Source organism: Anguilla anguilla, chromosome 9 (genome assembly GCF_013347855.1).
Source record: "Anguilla anguilla isolate fAngAng1 chromosome 9, fAngAng1.pri, whole genome shotgun sequence".
NCBI lineage: Eukaryota > Metazoa > Chordata > Actinopteri > Anguilliformes > Anguillidae > Anguilla > Anguilla anguilla.
Window position 1 is genome coordinate 52720430 of NC_049209.1, and position 20366 is coordinate 52740795.

General features: G+C 45.3%; 3 protein-coding genes across 5 annotated transcripts in view; all 3 read right to left on the minus strand.

Annotated features, from left to right (window-relative positions):
- The window catches only part of ilk (integrin-linked kinase), an 18201-nt gene extending 12686 nt beyond the window's left edge, over window positions 1-5515 (minus strand). Inside the window, exons 1-2 of one of the 2 annotated variants that reach the window (XM_035433175.1) lie at window positions 5282-5515; window positions 1360-1689 (exon numbers count right to left, since the gene is read on the minus strand). In XM_035433175.1, coding sequence (XP_035289066.1) covers window positions 1360-1448 — 89 coding nt within the window. In that variant the 5' untranslated portion in view covers window positions 1449-1689; window positions 5282-5515. Of the gene's footprint in view, window positions 1-1359; window positions 1690-3992; window positions 4131-5281 lie in introns of those variants that run through there. The other variant, XM_035433174.1, reaches the window with a different exon arrangement.
- A 2566-nt stretch (window positions 5516-8081) lies between these two features.
- Window positions 8082-10291, minus strand: timm10b (translocase of inner mitochondrial membrane 10 homolog B (yeast)). Its single transcript, XM_035432158.1, has 3 exons — window positions 10019-10291; window positions 9811-9906; window positions 8082-9319 (listed from the first exon to the last, which is right to left on the minus strand). Exons 1-3 carry the CDS (start codon window positions 10046-10048, stop codon window positions 8489-8491), a joined length of 957 nt encoding a protein of 318 aa, XP_035288049.1. The 5' UTR covers window positions 10049-10291; the 3' UTR covers window positions 8082-8488.
- A 537-nt stretch (window positions 10292-10828) lies between these two features.
- On the minus strand, window positions 10829-19998 carry LOC118235162. 2 transcript variants are annotated; one of them, XM_035432227.1, is made up of 6 exons: window positions 19757-19998; window positions 17910-18026; window positions 16049-16097; window positions 15016-15077; window positions 14607-14677; window positions 10829-12848 (listed from the first exon to the last, which is right to left on the minus strand). In XM_035432227.1, the coding sequence occupies exons 1-6, from the start codon at window positions 19758-19760 to the stop codon at window positions 12474-12476; spliced, it is 678 nt and encodes a 225-aa protein (XP_035288118.1). In that variant the 5' UTR covers window positions 19761-19998; the 3' UTR covers window positions 10829-12473. The 2 variants fall into 2 exon arrangements, with proteins under 2 accessions (XP_035288118.1, XP_035288119.1); XM_035432228.1 differs by having other exon boundaries at window positions 17910-18023; window positions 19757-19993.
- Window positions 19999-20366: the final 368 nt, after the last annotated feature.

Genomic DNA, 20366 nt, shown 5'->3' on the forward strand with positions numbered 1-20366 from the left:
AACACCTCTCAGTCAGCTGCCTGTAAAAGTGTAACAAACAAAAAAAAGAAACGCATGTAAATGCCATTAAATAAAACTCTGCTTTTTGTATCGTATGAATTTTTTTATTCCAAATCCAAATGCATTAAGTATGAGGAAAAATCACATGCACACAGACAGACAGACAGACACACACACACGCACACACACACACACACACACACACACACTCACGCACACACGCACACACGCACACACACACACACACACACACACACACACACACACCCAAACAGAGAGCCAGGCTGCAGGATCTTTTTGCAGCCTCCTGAACTGCACCAGGCCTTTAACCAGGAGCTCCAGGGCATTTGGGGCCAAGATTACCCAACCGAGCGCGGAGGGGAACGGGGTGAGGGGGACACACGCTGTTCCCAAACGCTCCCAAACCGCTTCCAGACCCGTCAGCCAGCCCTGATAAAAGTGTCACCCGCGTAAAATACACCGCGCTCCTCGTACTGGACAGAAAGGGGAGGGGAGTCTGGGTTCTTTTAAAGGCTCATCTGTGTGCTGCTGCTGCCTCAATCTGCTGAAACCAGAGGCAGCCAACCCTGAACCTGCTGGGGTCCCCAAACCCTGAACCTGCTGGGGTCCCCAAACCCTAATCCTGCTGGGGTCCCCAAACCCTGAACCTGCCGGGGTCCCCAAACCCTAATCCTGCTGGGGTCCTCAAACCCTGAACCTGCCGGGGTCCCCAAACCCCAATCCTGCTGGGGTCCCCAAACCCTAATCCTGGTGGGACCCCGAAACCCTGGTCCTGCTGGGACATCCAAACCCTGGTCCTGCTGGGACCCCCAAACCCTGGTCCTGCTGGGGTCCCCAAACCCTAATCCTGCTGGGGTCCCCAAACCCTAATCCTGCTGGGGTCCCCAAACCCTGGTCCTGCTGGGGTCCCCAGCCCTGGTCCTGGAGAGCCGCTGAGTGTCTAAGCTTTCATAAGCGCTTTAAATCTTTTCCCTTAGACTGCGACAAGCCCTGGCTGGTGCCCCTGATGTTCACTTCAGCAGAAGAGGGGCGGACTCATTTCCCAACAGAGACGAGGACGTCAGGATGACGCAACACCTCTGTGCATGATCCTGCAGGTTTCCCGAAATTTCAACACATCCCAATCTGGAACGTCGCTCATAACCGGAATGCCACACTCCGGAATGCCGCACTCCGGAATGCCGCTACACAATCCACCTCTACAGCATCACATATAAACTCCTACATAAATGAGACCAGTGTGTGCAGTAAGTGTTCAAACAGGCACTCTGGGTCTTGTGAAGGCAATCAAGGTTTGGGGGTACATTCAAAGGTAGATTATGGTTTTCTCTCGCTCACCCCTGGTTGAGGTCGTTCTCCGTGTTGTCCAGCCACAGACGGACGGCCACGGCGTTGCCCTCCCGGCACTGGGTGAAGATGTCGTCCATGACGCCTCCGCCCCCCTCCTCTTCCTCTCACTCTTCCTCTTCCTCTTCGTCCTGGGCCTCGCTCTGCTGGGTACGGTCAGTGGGGGGGGGAAGGGCCAGAGCAGAGGGCAGTACAGGGGACCAGTCTGGAATCTCACAAAGGTTTTGGGGGGGGATCTGTACCCCCCGAACGCTGAAGGGGTGCTGAGTGCCACTCAGCTACAGGAAGACAGGGGGCGCTGTGTCTCCTCTCATCACACTCCTGTACAACAGACCAGAGAAGAGCACAAATAAACAGTTAAGTTACACTTTATTGACCCTGTGGGGTAATTTGTCCTCTGCACTTGACCCACCCTAGTTACTTAGGAGCAGTGGGCAGCCACAGTGCAGCGCCAGCTCCAGCTCTGAGGCCAGTCCCTTGGTCAAGGGCAACGGCCGGAGTGTACCTAACCTGGCAGGCATGCGTTTCAGTGTGGGAGGAAACCGGTGTACTCAGAGGAGGCGCACATGAACACAAGATAATGCTTCTGTTCAGTAGCGATGCTATAAAATGTCTGTTCCATGCTAGCTCTATAGCCATGTTGTAAATGAGTTTCCCATACAGACATTTGTCCAGCCGAGCCCAGTCAGAGTCAGAGTCTCCATGTAAGGAGGCAGAGCACCTGGCTGTGCCCTTATTTAACTCCCTGAAGCGTCCGTCCCACGTGCGGACTACAGCGGGCGGGACGAGGAAGCAGAGCGGGCCGGGCATCGGAAACGCTCTCTCTGCTCTGGCCCCTCCCACCACCCGCGTGGGACCGCCCCCCTCTTCCCACGGGACGGGAGGAAACGCACTCCCGCACGTCGCTCTGCAGGACGGGAGGAAGAGCAGGATCACGGCCTGCTTCCAGCAGGTGCCCAAGAATTTCCAAATATCGTTCGCCAGGCGTATCTAGTTCTGAATATTGGCAAAAATATGCTTTTTTTTTTTTTTTTTCAATTGTGCGTAATCATTCTGACATTTTTACTGCCCGAAAGTCTCTCTGCGCTACCCTAGGACGGCCAGCCGCCCCCCTGCTGCTGACGCCGCGCCCCCGCGTGGCCTCCGGTGTCTGCGTGGCCATGTTTGGGCCGGCGCTCCAGCGCTCAGGCGCCGGGCCGAGGCCCCCCGTGCCGTCCCGCCGCGTTCGTGGCCCCGCTCCAGCGCGCGCCTGGCGTGCGCTACGCGGCTCATAGCGCGCATTCCACCGCCTGCTCCATTCCTGGTCGCCGCGGCGATACGGCACGAGAGGCCGAAGCTGTGCCGCCGATACCGCACGGCGCGAAGCAGAGAGCTGGCAACCCCCCTGCAGACGTGACTGTGCTCACGATACAGCACGGCCTCCAGTGCTGTACCACTTTTATAAAACAGTCACAATGTGTAGAGAAAATTAATAACACAATACTATTTATTGTGTTAGGTTTTTTTTTTTCTCGCAGGTAACGGTTAGTGCACATGTGCGATACTGTTCACAAGCAGGCAGTTTGAATAACTGTTACTGTATCGGATTTACAATAACAGCCAATCAGCATCCAGGATTGAAACGACCCGTTTTATAATGTGTGTTAGGGACCCGGGCTCACAGTTCAGAGGTTGCAGGTTTGATTCCCCAGCAGAGTACTGCTCGAAGGTGCTTAACCTGAACTGCTTTAATAAACGCCCAATTAGACATTTCCACAGTGAAAAAAGTGAGCAGTGTGCGTTGTTCTGGATAAAGGCGTCTGTTATAATGCCTGAATGTAAATGTCTGCCAGTACAGCGGACCCCAGATTGCTTCCAGCAGCTTCAGTGGTAAAAAAATTCCCTTTGATCAAACTATTAATTTACTATAATTATACAAGATTTGTCAGCAGGATGGCTTAGGAAACACTAACATACAACAAAGTCTAGTAGACACAGCATGTGGTTACACAATTTGAGTACATTTCACAATTAGTTAGCAAGCAAGGTCAACACCCACCACTTAACTGCACCAACTCTCATGGATCTCTCTGCATACATGGATGTTTCTCACATGAATGCAGTAAATTACTGCAGAAACACTTTATGCACCACCACCACCAATCTATAGTATAAGTGTCTGAATGAACTTTGCACATTTCCACAGTGAACCTGTGGTGAGTAGCCCAGGGTGGAGTTTGGGCGTGCTTCAAGGTGTGTAAATGAAACCTCAAACTCCAGGTACAGCTCAGTGTGGCAACCAACTCCCTTTGCAATCAGATGAGAAGATTTCAGTGTGGTACAAACACACAAGCTCTTACAGCAACTCGAAACCAACAGCACAATGCCAAGGGGTGGATTTAAGTCAGTTCCACAAGAGAAAAAGGCAACATTCTGGAGTCTGGACTTATTTGATTTAGCCTGCTAAGTCATATGGGACGAACCTAACAGAAGCCCCACTACACAATGTTATTTACACACCGACTGCCCGCAACGCAGCGAGACCCTTATTTCGTCTCTCTGACAGCAAGCCGTCATATATCAACAGAGAGCGACACACACCACCCAAATTTCACACAGAACTGCAAAGCCCACCCCCACCTCACCTTCTGGTTTTTCTGAAGCTGGTTTGCAGCGCATTCCTGACAAATCGCTTAGTCTTGCGGCTTCGACGGATTCCGCGTCACTGGCAATATGACAACCGCTGGCTTCATGATAGTTTTTTTTATTTTTAAATAAGACTTGACTTTTAGTACCACGTACTCGTACTGTCTCACAGGGGAAATTGAATGAAATGTTTCGTTACCCATCAATCAAAGTTACTGAATAGCGTTTACTGGTGCAACGCGTAGACATGCGTTATGCACAAGTAGGCTATAGCCGAATGTACAGTATAAAAACGTATAAAAATAGAAACGGGAACTGATTCAGTCAGTATGACTTTTTTTAAATATAGCTAACCACAGTATTGCAACAGAGGGGCGAATAATGAAAACCTCAAATTAATAAACTACAGTGCCTGGTTCCTTAGCAGACACTCTGGCGTCATCATTTCATGTTAGTTACCAACTAAGAAAACACAGCCAGCAGCGTAACCAGTTATAAAGTCAAAACGTTACAAAGAGAAAGAGGTAGGCCTAATTAAACAGTAAGGGCTTACTGTTTACAGTTATCTAGTAATAACAATTAAAAGCAATACTCTTCCCTGTGAATTTGAATGACCTCACTTCCATTCGAAGTTAACTAAATCTGTATTCGCCAAGTTAACGCGAGCTAGACGACGGCCAACTTTATAGTGCGTTAAATCAGTCAGCTATTCTATCTGGCGACCGGCTTAAGTGTAACCAATGAAAGTTTTCAAACGTCGGACAAACTAAGTAGCAATAGCCGACCAACTGGCTAGTTATCGATATATTTTCGGTCTTCCCAGCGAGAGGTTAGGAAGTACAGCAACTAGTTGGCCAGTGAGTGAAGTCATTGGTTAGCAGACATTAGCTCGCTGTATTTAACATTATCCACAGACTAGAAGGGAGATGTGCATTACATTGCCACTACCGATTAGCTTTTTTTCCTCAAAAAAGCAAACTCGGGTCTTTTTAATAGGGCTTTTCTGGGAGAAGCAGCTGACTGGGGTAAGCTAAAATTAGTTAGCCAGCTAAGTTTATCCTCTCTCTCTTGGGCGTTCGGTCGGGGCTACAGTCTTCACTGAACCGGACGCAGTCAGCTAGCAGCTTTCTTGCTATAGTTAGCCAACTAAATATGCCTGTAACATTAGCCAGCTAGCTGGCTACGTTTCCCAAGGAACAGATCTGCCAAAAAAATAGCAAGCTTGTGGCAAGACAGTAGAAAACTAAGCATTCATCAAGAAAGCGTGCAGTAAAAAGAAATGAATTACCTGCCGGTTCGAGTACAGCCGCTTAGCGATATTATCCCCTTTAAAAAAAAGCCTGGAAAAGCGAAAGACTACGAACTGTCCCGATATCCACACCGCCACACCCTCGTTCCACACAAAAAATACCCCTCTGACGTGTAGTGCGCGAGCGAGTGGAGCCTGTCCGTCCCGGTCCAGGTCGGCAGCGCTGCACCCCCCTGCGGGCGGAATATTTTGCGCGAGCCGTGAATTCGTCCAGTGTGGCAGAAAATGTCGGCGAATTACACCCCCTGCGGGTTCATTTTTTAAAGGTATCACAGGCCCTATTTGAAACGATTTTCAAGTTACAGTGTTGAAGTTAACAGGCTTAAATGATTCAAGATTCAAGGTAGCCCACAAGGCGAGAAAAACAAATTCATTATAATTAATTTTTTAGGATTAAAAAAATGAATACATTTCAAGAAGAAGGAATAGGCTACATAGCCACATTAGTTATGTAGCCTGGATTAGCTCGCTCAGCAATATTTTGCCAGGGAAAATGTATATCCTACGGCAATAAAACGGCATAGATATTATCTGCCTTTACCTCGTGACAAATGGGCTAGTTACTGCATAGCGAAAACACGTTTCATTTTGACATAGCCTATATTATGAAATGAAGTAATGACTATGTCAACAGCTAAGAATTATATCAGTAGTTCGGACTTGTTTTAACAGGATATATTGCAGTGAAATTGTTGGTTCCCTGCCTGACAGATCCAATTAACCATCGGGCGATGATGTTATGCACATGCACATCCAGCACGTGCCTGTTCGGGAGCAAAGTGTACGAGCACTCCCGCTAGAAGTAATTTACAAACAGAACAGTATTAAAAACATGACTTTTAAAAGTTTGGGGGCTGGCTGTATTGATGTTTAGAGACATATAAATGCGGAAATAAACGGAAATTATGAAAACCTATAACCTATAAGAGAACAGTGATAGACCCATTTCAGTTTAAATTCAAGCCAAATACACTTGACAGATAATGCATGTCACATAATCAAGATTGGCCGAAGGTTTAAAGCACCAGATCAGGCTAGTACAGCGAGTTAGACTAATTAAACAGTTTAATTTCAAAAGTCATTCAAGTACGAGACTTATTTCCATATGTGGGCAAGCCCTAGATTGGCGAAGACAGCTTTTCTCTTCAGTTTTGAGAAGAAATCTCACAAATCTTTATCCTCTCTCACAGATCCTCGGTGATTTCTGGTCCAGGCCAGGCTGCACAATCGGGGTGGTTTTGCAGTTGGACAGTTTTGGCACTAATTTGAGCCCATAAGTATGCAGTGACACAAGTGATGTTGCATACATTAAACCATTTTACAAAAACGCGCAATCACAAATTATGTCCACAAACCGTTTTGTTATACTCTTAACCTAGAAGCATCATACGGGGTGTGTAAATCTTTAGTACCTTAAGTGTGTATGGTCACAAAAAAATCCGACTGAAACGACGCCGCAACAATGGCGAGACTGATGTCTTCTGCCCCCCAGTGGCTCATAGGTGTAAAGACATTTAAATAATTCTGATTGGAAGGTCAAAAACAAGGGCTCACCGTTGTCCTTCACAATGTCCTCTGTAGACTAGTATGTTTTTTCCAGTAAGAATTTATTAATTTCAGGTTACAATATAGTCAGATTTACAGCAACAACTCTTAAAAAGCCACTTTATTCACTGGAGAAAAAATTAATTCAGTTGAATTTTTAAGGTTGTCTAAAGTTCCCCATGCAAATTTGCATAAATTCCAAACCCAATGGCAGAACTTCTGAGATGTGTGAATGCATAGATCCTGGATCCTGAGATTATTGTGGGGGGACTGTTCCTCTGCCTTGTATTTTGGTGGCCACACCCCTTTCCATTTTGATTGGAGGAAACCAAATCAGTCATTTCTCTTAAATTGTAACATTGCAACAGTTTACATGGCCAAGAATTCATTAACAAATGTCCATGGTTTCCACCGGGGGGGGGGGGGGCGGTGGTCCATGGACGGTCCTTAAAGGCACCGTAGGGGGTCCCGGGTCAGACTTGGTATGCAATGATTTAGGAATGTATTGATGAACCTGGGTAGGCGGTCCGTGGGTCAGGTGGAAAACCCCCAACATACGTAAGTCACATGGTTAGACAGCCAGGTTGCAATTGGCTGACGCACCTTAACTCTTCTGCAGTGTGTGAGTGAGAGAATAACATTAACAGCTTCAGGTGGGGTTTGAAATGTTAAACAGGAGTGGAACACATAGCCTGTGATGCACTGGCCTCTGAGCTGGTGCAAGAGATTTCGTCAATCAAAATGACAGGCCTCGTCACAGCAGAGGGAAATTCACCAACCCCATAACAGACGGGAAGTACAGCGTGCTGCAGCACAATCGCTTACTTGTTTGAACCAATCAGAGACCTTGCCTCTCCCTGCCCCAGAAACACGGCAATGATTGGTTCCATCCAGTGAGTGACGGACAGCACGCTGTAGCCCCGCCCAGTCGAGGCTGCAGAGGCCGGTGCTCAACCACAGGGGCGGATGACATCACATTAGACCCTCAAAATCGTGACCTCACAGACGCACCCCCTACCCCCACCCGTCCGCTGGACCATCGCTCTCTGTAGGTAAGAGCTCTATTCAAACTCCCAATAACATCACCCAGGTGGGTACTACACACTGACAGGGGTTGAGCAAGGCTGCCTGCCGCCTTTGCTCTGAAGCATTCGTGCTTAATATGAGCAAAGCAATACATAAATGCTATCCATTATAGTAATTATAGTAATTATGAGGGGGAAAGACTGTCAGAAACGGTTAATAATACATGTCGTCTTTTAATTAAAAAAAAGAGGAGAGAGTGCACATTCCGGCGAGCATTTCCAGGTAGAATGGCTTTGAGTCCCAGCTGCAGCAGTGTTAGCTTCCTGACCAGTACTCCCTGTATCACATTACAGGCGTTTAGCATACGCGCTTATCCCAAGCGACTTATACAACTTTTTACACAGCATTTATACACTGCATCCATTTATACCGCTGAACATGCACTGAATCAATGCAGGTTAAGTCCCTTGCTCAAGGGTACAACCGCAGTGTCCTTCCCCGGGAATTGAACCTGTGACCTTTCGTTTACAAGACCAACTCCTTGCCCGTTACGCTACACTGCCGCCCGGGCGAGGGCGTCTCTTCAGCACCGCGTGGTCCTACGCGGTCTCCCCATCACTCGCTTGGCGGCTGAGCTGGAGAATCGTGACGGGACGACGCCGAGCCGAGATTCGGCGAGGACTGGGCGCCGCCCGGCGCACTTGGCGGATCGACCCGCGGCGGCAGAGGGAGCGTCTCCGGTGGCGGGATTGGGGGCGGGGCGGTGGCCAGGCCCGGCAGGGTGTTCAGCGTCTCAGACAGCCACGGTTTCGCCGAAAACGCGGGTACCGCCACTGCTGCTGGTTCTCCAGGCGCTTGTGACAGAGTTGGCGGAAGCTGTACCGTTTCCAGGGCTGTAGGTGGCGCCAAAACTGGCGGAATATCTACCATTACTCCACCAGTAGGTGGTGCTATAATTGATGGAATATCTACTGTTGCACCACCACTAGGTGGTGCTATAACTGATGGAATATCTACTGTTAGTCCACCAGTAGGTGGCGCTATAATTGATGGAATATCTACTGTTGCACCACCACCAGGTGGTGCTATAACTGATGGAATATCTACTGTTAGTCCACCAGTAGGTGGCGCTATAACAGGTGTAATATCTGTTACCCCACCAGCAGGGGGCGCTGTAATTGGCGGAATCTCTCCTACTAGCCCCACTGAGGTCGAAGCAAACGCTGACGGCGACTCCGCCACAGTCCCTTCCGGCAATGCCGCCGTTGCCGTGGATACGGTCTCCACGGCGGCGCCAGCCTCTGCCGATTTGGCCATCTCCCCGGCCTTGGCCTCCATCTCTTCCAGACGTCGCTGCACGATTCCGGGCATCAGCTGGACGTAAGTGCCCATCAGGCGGTGGTTGGAGCGGATCAGTTTGCCGGCGCAGCTGTCCACGCAACGCTCCTACGAGAGGGGAACGCGTTTGTCAAAAATTAGAAAAAGAAACATGGCTGACGAAGGTCATCGGTGGTGCAGAAACACTGAAAACCTCAAAATGAGAATTTTCTGTTATTACAGCCAGTTCCGTTAAGTTGACCCCTCCCTTAAAGCAAAATAAAAGATGTGTCCCAGTCAAACCGCATACTTCCGCGCTAGCAATGGTTTACTAACCTACCTACACTAATGCCATAGGGTGTTAGGCTACGCTGCCGTCGAAAAAAACTGTATATAATTAAAAGGTTCATTGTTTTATCGCGACATGACACAGAACAACCACCCGTGCTGTATGATGAAACCGCAAGGCACGAGGCCGTATTCCCCAACATCAAGCACGAGGCATTCATTACAGTCAAGACAAAACTACATAAGAGCTATATGCGCCAGTCAGTGAATCTGATCGCAGTCGGGAACATGGCGAAATACGTTTGTTTGTTATTTTTATGGTTTCATTTTACCTCATCCATCGTGAGATTCCTGTAGTTAAGGTTGCTTGTGCATCGCTGGAAGCAGATCTCTGTCATTCGATTGTACACGAGGAGGAAATCCCGGAGCTGCAGACGGATCAAGAAAACAGAATAAATCCATACACACAAAATAATAGTTAATTTACGTAGCTACGGGTACACATTGCTTCTACAGTTAGAACTTTATGACCAAACTTACATTTCGTAGTTGTTGCTGGTCTTGTTCCATTCTGGGGAGTGCTGGTATATCACAGTTCGAAACGGTCTAGACAGGGATTTCGAAATATCACCACGCAAAAGGCAGCTGATTAACTAAATTCGCTTTCGCCTCGTTTAGCACAACAACATTTGAGTATAAATAATACTTTTCTGGCTGATTTTTTATGACTTTTAGACCACAGACATACAGGCGACGTGACTTTCACATAGGCGCAGCCATGTTTTCCTTAAACGCCCGCCTACTTTTATGACATCATTCGTGACGTACATGGCCAGTCCTGGCAGAAGTCCGACAGTGCTTCTCCGTGGTCCATACCTGTTCACGTATTTGAGTCTAAAACGGATACTCGTCCTGCTATCATTCTTATATCGCCTACTTTATTTACTTGACAAAGCCTTTCTTCGACACAACTTAGATTAGTTATATGTCATGTAAACCACTGGATTAGGATGTTTACCGAGCCACCGCATGTTAAGTTCCTTTTGGGAACAGCCGCATAGTTCTGATAATAAAATACACAATACTGAAGTAACAAACCTTCCTTTAGCCCCGTGCTACACGGCTTAATTTTGGAGTCAATTAGCCCCTGATATTGAAAATGCAATGACAGCACTAAGTAACCCTTATCCAATATTATTTTAAGGTCTTAAGCGAACAATACTGTTTTCAGACGTTTAATTGATTTTTTTTTTTTTAACTTATGGTAGCCATTGACATAAAAAGTAGTGCTCAATGCTCAAAACTTTTAAAATATGTATAAACTGACAAGCACACTTTTTACAATAAAAATGCATTTTTTTAAATTCTTTTTATTCTTGTACAACACAAACACACTTCATCATACAACATCACACAAGAGTATAACACGACATCACGGTGTGAATTCAGCTGCATCAATCTAACCTGATTTTTGTCAAAAGCAGACGTTTGATTAAAGTTAAATAACGAGTTGCCACGGCGGGAATAGTCATTAGATACTTGAACACGTGTCCAAATATTTGCAAGCAGGAATCCTGAAGTCGGGAATGTTAGCAATATGCTAACATTCAAGCAATATAACATTAATAAGCAATATAACATTCGGGAATGTTAGCATATCGCTACCGAATCACAGGAGATTCAGCATAAAACATAAACATATAATAGACACAAATAATTTACAATTTAGACAGTACCACCTGGAAAGGCAAATTAAGTACACAGAATCCCAACTGGTGAGAATCATTGTGCTGGTATCTCAATGCATATATATGAAAAACAGCAACAAACACGAGGCAATTTATGTTGCATAGTGTGTTGCAGGTCCTCTCTGAATTAAAGAAATAATTTCAAAAGAGAAATACCTGACATTTTTATATCAGTCACACTTATAAATAATGATTTAACAATAAGAGCGCAATGGGAAAATGTAAAAATGATAATGTTCTACTGTTGAACCGTTGATACAATGAAAAACTGTTCTGAAATTTCCCATGTCTCTCTGTCATTTTTAGGGGTACATTCAAACTCCAGTTTCAAGAGACAATTTAAACTAAAGCTCTGACAAAGCTGGATAATCTCACCATATCTTTCTGAAAATAATACCTAACAAACAAAGAACCACAATGTAGCACATACACATACACCCCCCCCCCCCCCCCAAAAAAAAAAAAAATTACATTGAATCAAAAAAGCAGTTGTTTGCCGGAAGTTGAGTGTTTGAGGTTGTGTTTTTCACTTGTTCCAGTCTCTAACAGGAAGTTTGAGCAGAGGTACTGCAGGGGGTTTGTCTCTGTTTGGCAAACACAAAGTCAAGCCGAAGGGCTGTTTTTTCTCCCACACTTGTTCCGTGTGTTCTCATAAACTCAGCTACCAGTCACCACACAGACGCCATTCTCACAGTGGCACACATAGCAGGCAAGGCTGAATTATGTCTGGTGAGGTCACATGACCAGATTAATAGAAACCTCAGACTTGTGTACAGTACAGTGCACACTAACACAGACACATTTCTACACTGCCTTGTATGTAAAGAATGTAACCTGTGTAAGTCGCTCTGGATAAGAGGTCTGCTAAATGCATAAAAAAATAAATATACAGTGTACTGCAGGAAGAATTATAACATGAAAGATATGTAAGTGTAAAAATAATGAAAACATACCTACTCCACACAAAAGGACTACATATATTTGAGATAAGTGATCTCACCCAACTTCTGGAATGTATTTAATAATAAATAAACTAATGGATTTCTTCAGAAGTATCAAGATCTGGTGCAGGTGCTGCTCCAAATACGATTTAAGCTGGATCAACCAATGACCTATGACATCACAATGCTGGCTCAGACTTTCTAGAACCAAGCAGACTGCAGGGAAGCCAAACTCACAAACTGTACTCCCCTTCTCTGGGTGCTCAAGAGACACAAAGCATCAGGGGGTGGAGACTGTTGTCACGGTTACCTACTATCAGTGTCAAAAGCCTGGCTCTGATTGGCCCTAGTGAAGAAGCGAGTGGGGTCGTCGTGCACGTTGTCAAAATCCATCAGACCCTCCCTCTCCCTCTCCAGCCTCCTCTCCAGCTCCTCGCTCTCCATCGCCACCTGGTGGCTATTCAGGTAGATGCTGTTACGGGAGATCATGGGGCTGCTGTTCCGGCACGGCATGCCGGGCTCCGCCTCCACCTCCACCTCCACCTCCAGGAAGTCCTGCTGGGACGGGTGCTCCGCCCGGCTCTGGCCCGGTCTGGGGTTCTGCTTGTTCCTGTGCTTCTTCCTCCGCTTCTGACCCACCACCAGGTCCAAGGAGGCATAGGACACGTCCTGCTGTGGGGGCTGGAGAGGGGAAAGGAGGGGGTACAAAGTGTTCTATAACCGAAATTCGCTCCCCAATCAGAATCCACTTCTTCATTTAGGCCACTAAACAGTCATACTGATGATTGGTTACTTATGCGGGAAACCTTTCCCACCAGGGAGTTTTATTCTCACCACCGACTGATCGTTTTTCTTCCCGCTGGGGAGTTATTTTTCTGCCTCAACTGCTCACTTTTTGGGGGTCCCCTTTATTTCAAGGCTGATTTTTTTTACCCCATTTCATTTTGTATTCCCACAGTAAAACGCACTACACAAGTAAAACCGAATTGAACTGCACTGGATTGAACTGAATTGAATTGAACTGAACTGAAATGATTTGAATAGAACTGAACTGAATAAAATGTATCAACTTGCTGACATCAACTAAAGTGCAAGTATGTTCATTCATTCAAGTGTATATGTGTGTGCATGTGTATATACGTGTGTGTATAGTGTATGTGTATGTGTGTATATATGTACAGTACTGTGCAAAAGTCTTAGGCACCCCAGATTTTAAAATATAATATATAGTATATATTTGGTCTTAGATGTTCATTTTTTGTTTTCTGCATTAGTGTGTCAGTAGAAAAGAGCACATTTGAGATTTCCAAACATGAATTTTTCCAAAAATGAAATTGAAACATTTTTGTATGTGTGTGTATGTGTGTGTGAGAGTGTGTGTCTGTGTGTTTGTGAGAGTGTGTGTGTGTGTGAGAGAGAGTGTGTGTGTGTATGTGAGTGTGTATGTGAGTCTGTGTGTGTGTGTGTGTCTGTGAGATAGCAGTGAGAGTGTGTGTGTGTGTGTGTGTGTGTGAGAGAGAGTGTGTGTGTGTGTGTCTGGGAGATAGCAGTGAGAGTGTGTGTGTGTGTGTGTGTGTGTGAGACAGAGTGTGTGTGTGTGTGTCTGGGAGATAGCAGTGAGAGTGTGTGTGTGTGTGTGTGTGAGAGAGAGTGTGTGTGTGTATGTGAGTGTGTATGTGAGTCTGTGTGTGTGTGTGTGTGTGTGTCTGTGAGATAGCAGTGAGAGTGTGTGTGTGTGTGTGTGTGTGTGTGTGAGACAGAGTGTGTGTGTGTGTGTGTGTGAGACAGAGTGTGTGTGTGTGTGTCTGTGAGATAGCAGTGAGAGTGTGTGTGTGTGTGTGTGTGTGAGAGAGAGTGTGTGTGTGTGTGTCTGGGAGATAGCAGTGACCTGTAAGTCAGGGTTTATATTTAATCACTGCGGTCGGATCACTTGACCAATGTGGCTTCCCCCCCCTTTCATCTCTGGGTGCCCTGCTCTCTGCAGCGGCTGAAGGTGTGAGGGGCGGTAGGGGGGCGGTAGGGGGGGCGGTGTGAGGTCCTGCCGCCGATTCGATGCATCGCTCGACCACACAGCCTTACGTCAGCGCTGTCCACATTTCAATATGTAGTCCACATTCGGCTATGCAGTCTACATTTGACTATATAGTCTACATTTGGCTATGTTTGGCTGCCTGCATTAGACTATTCATTGGGCGACATCTGATGCTACAACCTGAAATATGTCCTCATGCTCCCTCTTTCGCCCACAGAACCTGGGTCAAATGCCTAAAGGATGATTGGCCATGTTTGATCCGCCAAGCTTTCACCGCCAACAGCCTTTCAGGTGTCATGAGACACCATGCGAGGAGAGAGAGAGAGAGAGAGAGAGAGAGAGAGAGAGAGAGAGAGGGAGACAAAGAGAGAAGGAGAAAGAGAAAGGGAGAGGTGAAAGCAGTTTACCTTCTCCTCCCTGGAGCGTGTGGTCATGTGTTCGTAGAAAACCTCCCCTCCCCCGCCAGCCCCCCCAGCACCTGCACAGAACAAACAAACAAGCGTCAACGTGCGTGTGGTGAACAACCCAAAGGTTTTTTCAAAGTAGATTTTTCTTTCTGTCTCCAACAGGCCACTTGACGGCACACACTACATATGCTACTGTCTACAAAACAAGAACAACCAACCTTAAAATATTTTCCAAAACAAATTCATTAGAACAAGGGAAAAAATATTATACTACAATTATCATCAAAACTTGGAAACATTCACCACTCGTGCAATGTGTCTTATTTGTTTTTGCCGGAGTATGACTACTGAATGCCAAATCAGCCAGGTGTCACACCTGCGTGGGGGGGGGGGGGGGGCGGGTACTCACCTGTCCTGTCTGGGTTTATGTTGCCATATATGGGGTTCTCTTGATCCAACGTGACCTCAGGACTGTAAAACAAAAAAAAACAATATCACGCAGGCATTCACTGATGCAGACCGCGCAACCGACAAGCACGATTTCCCCCACAATCCTTCTGGGCACACTTCTCAGCTCTGACGACTCACTTCCGCTCAACCAGGCCTCGTCATCTACTGTCATTTTCATTTTATTTCAAGGGAGTATAAATTTGGTCGATAGCCTGTAATTTTTCCGACGGCGGTTTGGTGCCGCAGCACGTCCACAGTGCAGTCCACGCGCAGGCTTGAAGCGGTCACTGAGGTGAGGGACGGCGCTTCATGGTTAACAGTGTCAACAATAAAAGCGAACAAAGCCTTCGGTCCAAACCCACAGCTTTCCGGGCTACAGTCCAGTAGGCTACACTGAACAGCATACCACATCACAGAATAACCGCTCGTTCTGTCCTTTTTTAATTTTTGTTCACATGCTTTCCCTTCGAGCCAACACTGAGCCAATAATCTCCAGATTTTTAAGCGACAATTCAGTAAAAGCTACAACCAGTCGGTAACTAACATTTTTTTTTTAAACAACAGCGCTCAACCACTGCTAACTTTCATACTAGGCTGAATCCAGGCTCTGCTCAGTCGAACGCTAAACAAGAATTCGGTCTGGATCGCTAAAATCAGTTTGCCGTCAGAATTCCGTTCGCGCTTACATCTTCACGGTGAATGCTTCGGCGACACTGTAACTCCCCAATTCGTAACCCTCGATTGAAGATGATCTGAAGAAGCCTTAAGGTCTCTCAACTCAAAAGAGGCAAGGTAGATCAATCAGAATTTAAGTACAGGGCTGTCAGTGTGCGTCCGCCGAGTGTGCGAACACAGTGCTAGTGCACGTTACGAAATGCAAACGCACAGACCAAAAACAAAATGAAACGCAAGATCTGTAACGCATACAAGTATATGGACTAAACGAACAATGAAAACAGACATGGAGGAAAACAGGGTGGTAAAAGACTTACCTGTCCATGTGGTAGGCCTCGGGTTCAGGGCACGGGTACTCTTCAACAGCTATAAAAAGTGAAAAGCAGTTTTGTGTCGGTTTTAAATGTGCGCCTTAAAATGTGCTTGTTTTTTCTGTACAGTCCATTTTCCTAAGTGCATCTGTCAAAAGACAGTTACCCACAACAGTTACTTTAAGGAAGAAATAAATAGGAATCATATGTTACTCTTCAGATAAGGAATCATATGTTACTCTTCAAATAAGGACATTAGCCTGCTAATTTGGTAAATAACTTCAGAAATATTTAGACGTAATTCAGGTGGATATTTTTGGAGTGACCAAGAGTTTATAAACCCTTGTCTGTGAGCAAAATAAGCTACACACTACTGAAAAAAACAAACAACAACAAAAAATAAGACAAAATTGAATTCTGAAATGCAGAAGATGGCCCTGTCCGCTACAGAAGAATACACTCCTGAGGTCATGCTTAAGTGTGCAGTTTCCAAAAGATGGGTCAAATCCCGCAATAAAGGAGGTATGTAGCTACAAAATGCAGAAAAATGACAAACGCATGTCCTGAACGGGGAGTACACAGCAGCTGAGCAATTCTACTGAATTTTTACATTTTTAATTTAAATCAAACTGAAACGTTTTAACCGATACATTTAAATCGAATCGTACAGGTTTCGAACGGCCCGCTAAGCGTTCCGCGTTGTGTGATTTACTCACGTGCGCCCGGACTTCTATGATGAAAAGCAAAAAATTAACCAGCGCACCCACGCTTACTTTCACCCGTGTTCCCCAACGGGTTTTTTTTTTAACGTAAGGTCCTGCCACGCTGACAGAGATCGCCCCAAAAAATATTTGGGGGTGTCCACCATAAGACACAGAGGCACAGTGTCGCTATACATACATGTGGTGCCCTCACTCTTACCAGACAAATTACATGTCCAAGGAGCACCAGCATACTAAAGTATACACAATCATCTACTGTAGTCTGCAGCAAATTGTTTCCATTCAACATTGACCTACATTGCATTACAGTTTAACCACGCAGCAAAAAGCCCAGTGTTAAATCAACTCTTACAGAGTACATATGGCCCCACTCTGGTACCCAAACATAGACAAACCTAGGCCTAACTAATTCGTGAATAACTCTGTTTAATGAATGCTGACCAGTAACAGTGTGTATCATTTCTGTTAAAAAAAACAAAACAACTAATATATGTTTTAAATCAGAGCTGACGTTGAAATGCACCGCATCTTTAAAATGGACTCGTTTTTCCTTTGCGTTGTTCTCAGTGTGATGCTCTGGTTCTCATTGTGTATGACAAGCTAGCTTAGCAATCACGGCCACACCTTTCAGGGGGGGAGGTCAGTACCAGTTCTCCCCTGGGGCTACAGCAGTGCTTCTGACCTCTGACCTCTGGAGGTAGTAACCTCCGTAGGTACCTCTGAGGTACCAAGACTAAGCTACAGAGGAAAGCCTCCCACTCCCTGCCTCCCTGAACCTCAAATGACCTTCAGAACACAGTCCAATCAGAGAGCTTCATTTCACTGAAAGGGTTTCAGTCAAGGATATGGGATGCCTTGTTCGAAGTGCTAGTTTTTTTAACTGCTTTTTTTTGGCTTGTAGTATGTATCATAAATGTCTGTTAATGTATGCAATTGCAAAACTGAGCAGCCTTCTCAGCTCTGACTTCCTTGTAAAATATACACACTGGGACTAAATCCGGAATTACTGGGACTGCCCAGTTATATAGGTAAAAAAAAAACAAATACTTGAACAAATCATACAGCACATTTACTGTGGATGCATAGGACTGCCTAGACCGAATGAATCAAAGGATGTTGCAATGACAGGATGATTCTCTACGCACCTTTTCTTCGAGCATCTCTCCGTCTCAGAGAATAAAGAATAGCATTCAGGCACAAGGAGATCGCCAAGATGATAGACACCAAAGCCAGCGCCACGGCCATACCTGAATCACAGACTACTGTAAAAAAAAACAAAAAACAGCAATACAGTTAAATCCATGTCAGTGCAGTCTGTACCACTGTCACCTCACGGCAAGAAGGTCCTGGGTTCGAATTTTGGCCCGAGTCCAGGTTTCCTAATGGTACTCTGGTTTCCTCCCACGGTCCAAAGCTGGATGTGTTAATGAATTAGCAAGTACAGTCACACATTTCAGGGGGGAAGGTCCGTACCAGTTCCCCGCTGTGGCCATAGCCGTGCTTCTGACCTCTGACCTCTGGAGGTAGTAACCTCCGCAGGTACCAAGACTAAAAACTGAGCTATGGAGGAGAGTGAAATATAACCGGTCTGATGGTAACAGAAGTCGCTTTGTCACAAAGAGGTTGCAGGTTTGGTTCTCAGGTGCAGGTAATACCATTTGTAAAAGGTACTTAACCTGGATCAGTAAATAGCAATCTGTTTTGTGTGTAAATAAACTGGTTGTACTTCAACAAATAATTAAGCCAAGTATAAGTATGGCATACGAGTCATTCTGGAAAAATGAATGTCTGCTAAATGCCTGAAAATGGAAATGATAAAATGATCTTTCATTTCTGAGCTACGCCCAAATCCACTGTGGATAATAAGTGGCTGGATCTCTTTGCTGTCAACTGTCATTTTAAAAAATGTAGCAGATGGATTTTGACCCAGACACACACACACACACACACACACACAAACACACACACACACACATATATATATATATATATATATATATATATATATATATATTTATTTTTTTAAAAGACTTCCAAAAATTTTTTTTAAAAAACTAAAATTATGCTTTTAGAATACAGACACAAAAGCCTTTGCTTGAGGTGAAGACTGATCCAGTGTTACGACTTTAAAGTTGCAACAGAGCTACCGGAATTACCACCTCAATATAAACGTTTAACATCATTCGATGCGACGTAGGCCTACGCATTGAATTGTCTCCATTTGGCACTAACTTCATTAACTAAAACACATAGTGTGAATTTACATCATTTCTAAAGGAGAATCCTGCGGTAGGCTTACGTGCACAGTAAAATGTTCGGTGTTAAAATCAGCTCTGTGAGGGAGTAGCGTAGCCTACGTGATCTCAGCCGGCTCCTGTGAGGTCTGTTAGATTTGAATCAATATCGAATATTAGACTGTGGATCCTAACGTGCACAACAATAATATCACTGCAACCACTTACCAAGAAAAAAACATTCTATTATTCTCTACATCCAAATGGATATCGTAGGCTACAACCCATTTGTCATTTAAGGTAAGCGCTTGAAAGTCGTAGCAATAACTGATCGTAGGCCATTGAGTAAGCAAACAAGTGACATTGACATTGGTATCAGTGAAAATGGGAAACCATACCGAGAACCAGATTAAATATGTCGTTTTGTAAGTGGATCCTCCAACGACGAAACACCTGCTAATATACCACAACTCTTCTGTTGCGCAAGTTCCACTGCATGCGTTAAGTCTGATCAAGATTCATTTTATGTCTGCCTCGGCTTAAAAACAGTACGAAAATTAAGGTGCAAGTTACAATGAGCAGCCTAATCATGCGCATAGCCATTCATAAAAATGTAAGACATTAAATTAATAAAAAAACTGAAAGCCTAGCTTTTAAAATGTAACATATATTTCTTAAAGCTGCTTCGACTGGTAACTTGCATGCATGGAAGACGCCAACAGCCAGTTAACAAACAGTACACAGGGGAAAGGCCTTACCCATTTCAGACTCAGCGTCGGGAAAACAGGTATGTTCGGGTGTCGATGGTGAGCTAAATGACCGTGGTCTCGTGCGAGCTCGAGGACATCGCAGAAGACCGAATATTCCTTCCGAGTTGGTGACGGCTGCTCAGGCACTTGACATGCCGAGTCTATTTTTACTTCTTCGTGTCTTTTTCGGTTGCAAACAGGAAATGTGGCGGACGACCACATCGCTGCAACCTGTCACGTTAGCAAAGTCATCTGTTGAAGATTTATCTAAAAAAAGAAAAGAAAAAAACAATTGTACATGACTGTTATTAAGTGAATAGGGAAATTACATATTTAAGCGTTTCTGAAAATGAATCTATCAACTTCTGTTTCAAAACTACTACAAGCCTACTGTTCGTGTTAAGTTAGTTGGTGAACACGTAGTAATATAAAGTACGGCACATCTGATTTCATATTTCCTAGTTTTTAATTTATTATTGCTTAACAAAAAGGTGTAGGCTGCTCCTTTAACGCGATAGTAGCCTATCGAATGGCCCAAGATTAGCTTTAAATTAGCAGTAGAAGTGAAAAACGCAGATTCGTTTTTACTTATTATGACCTAGATTCAATACGACTGTCA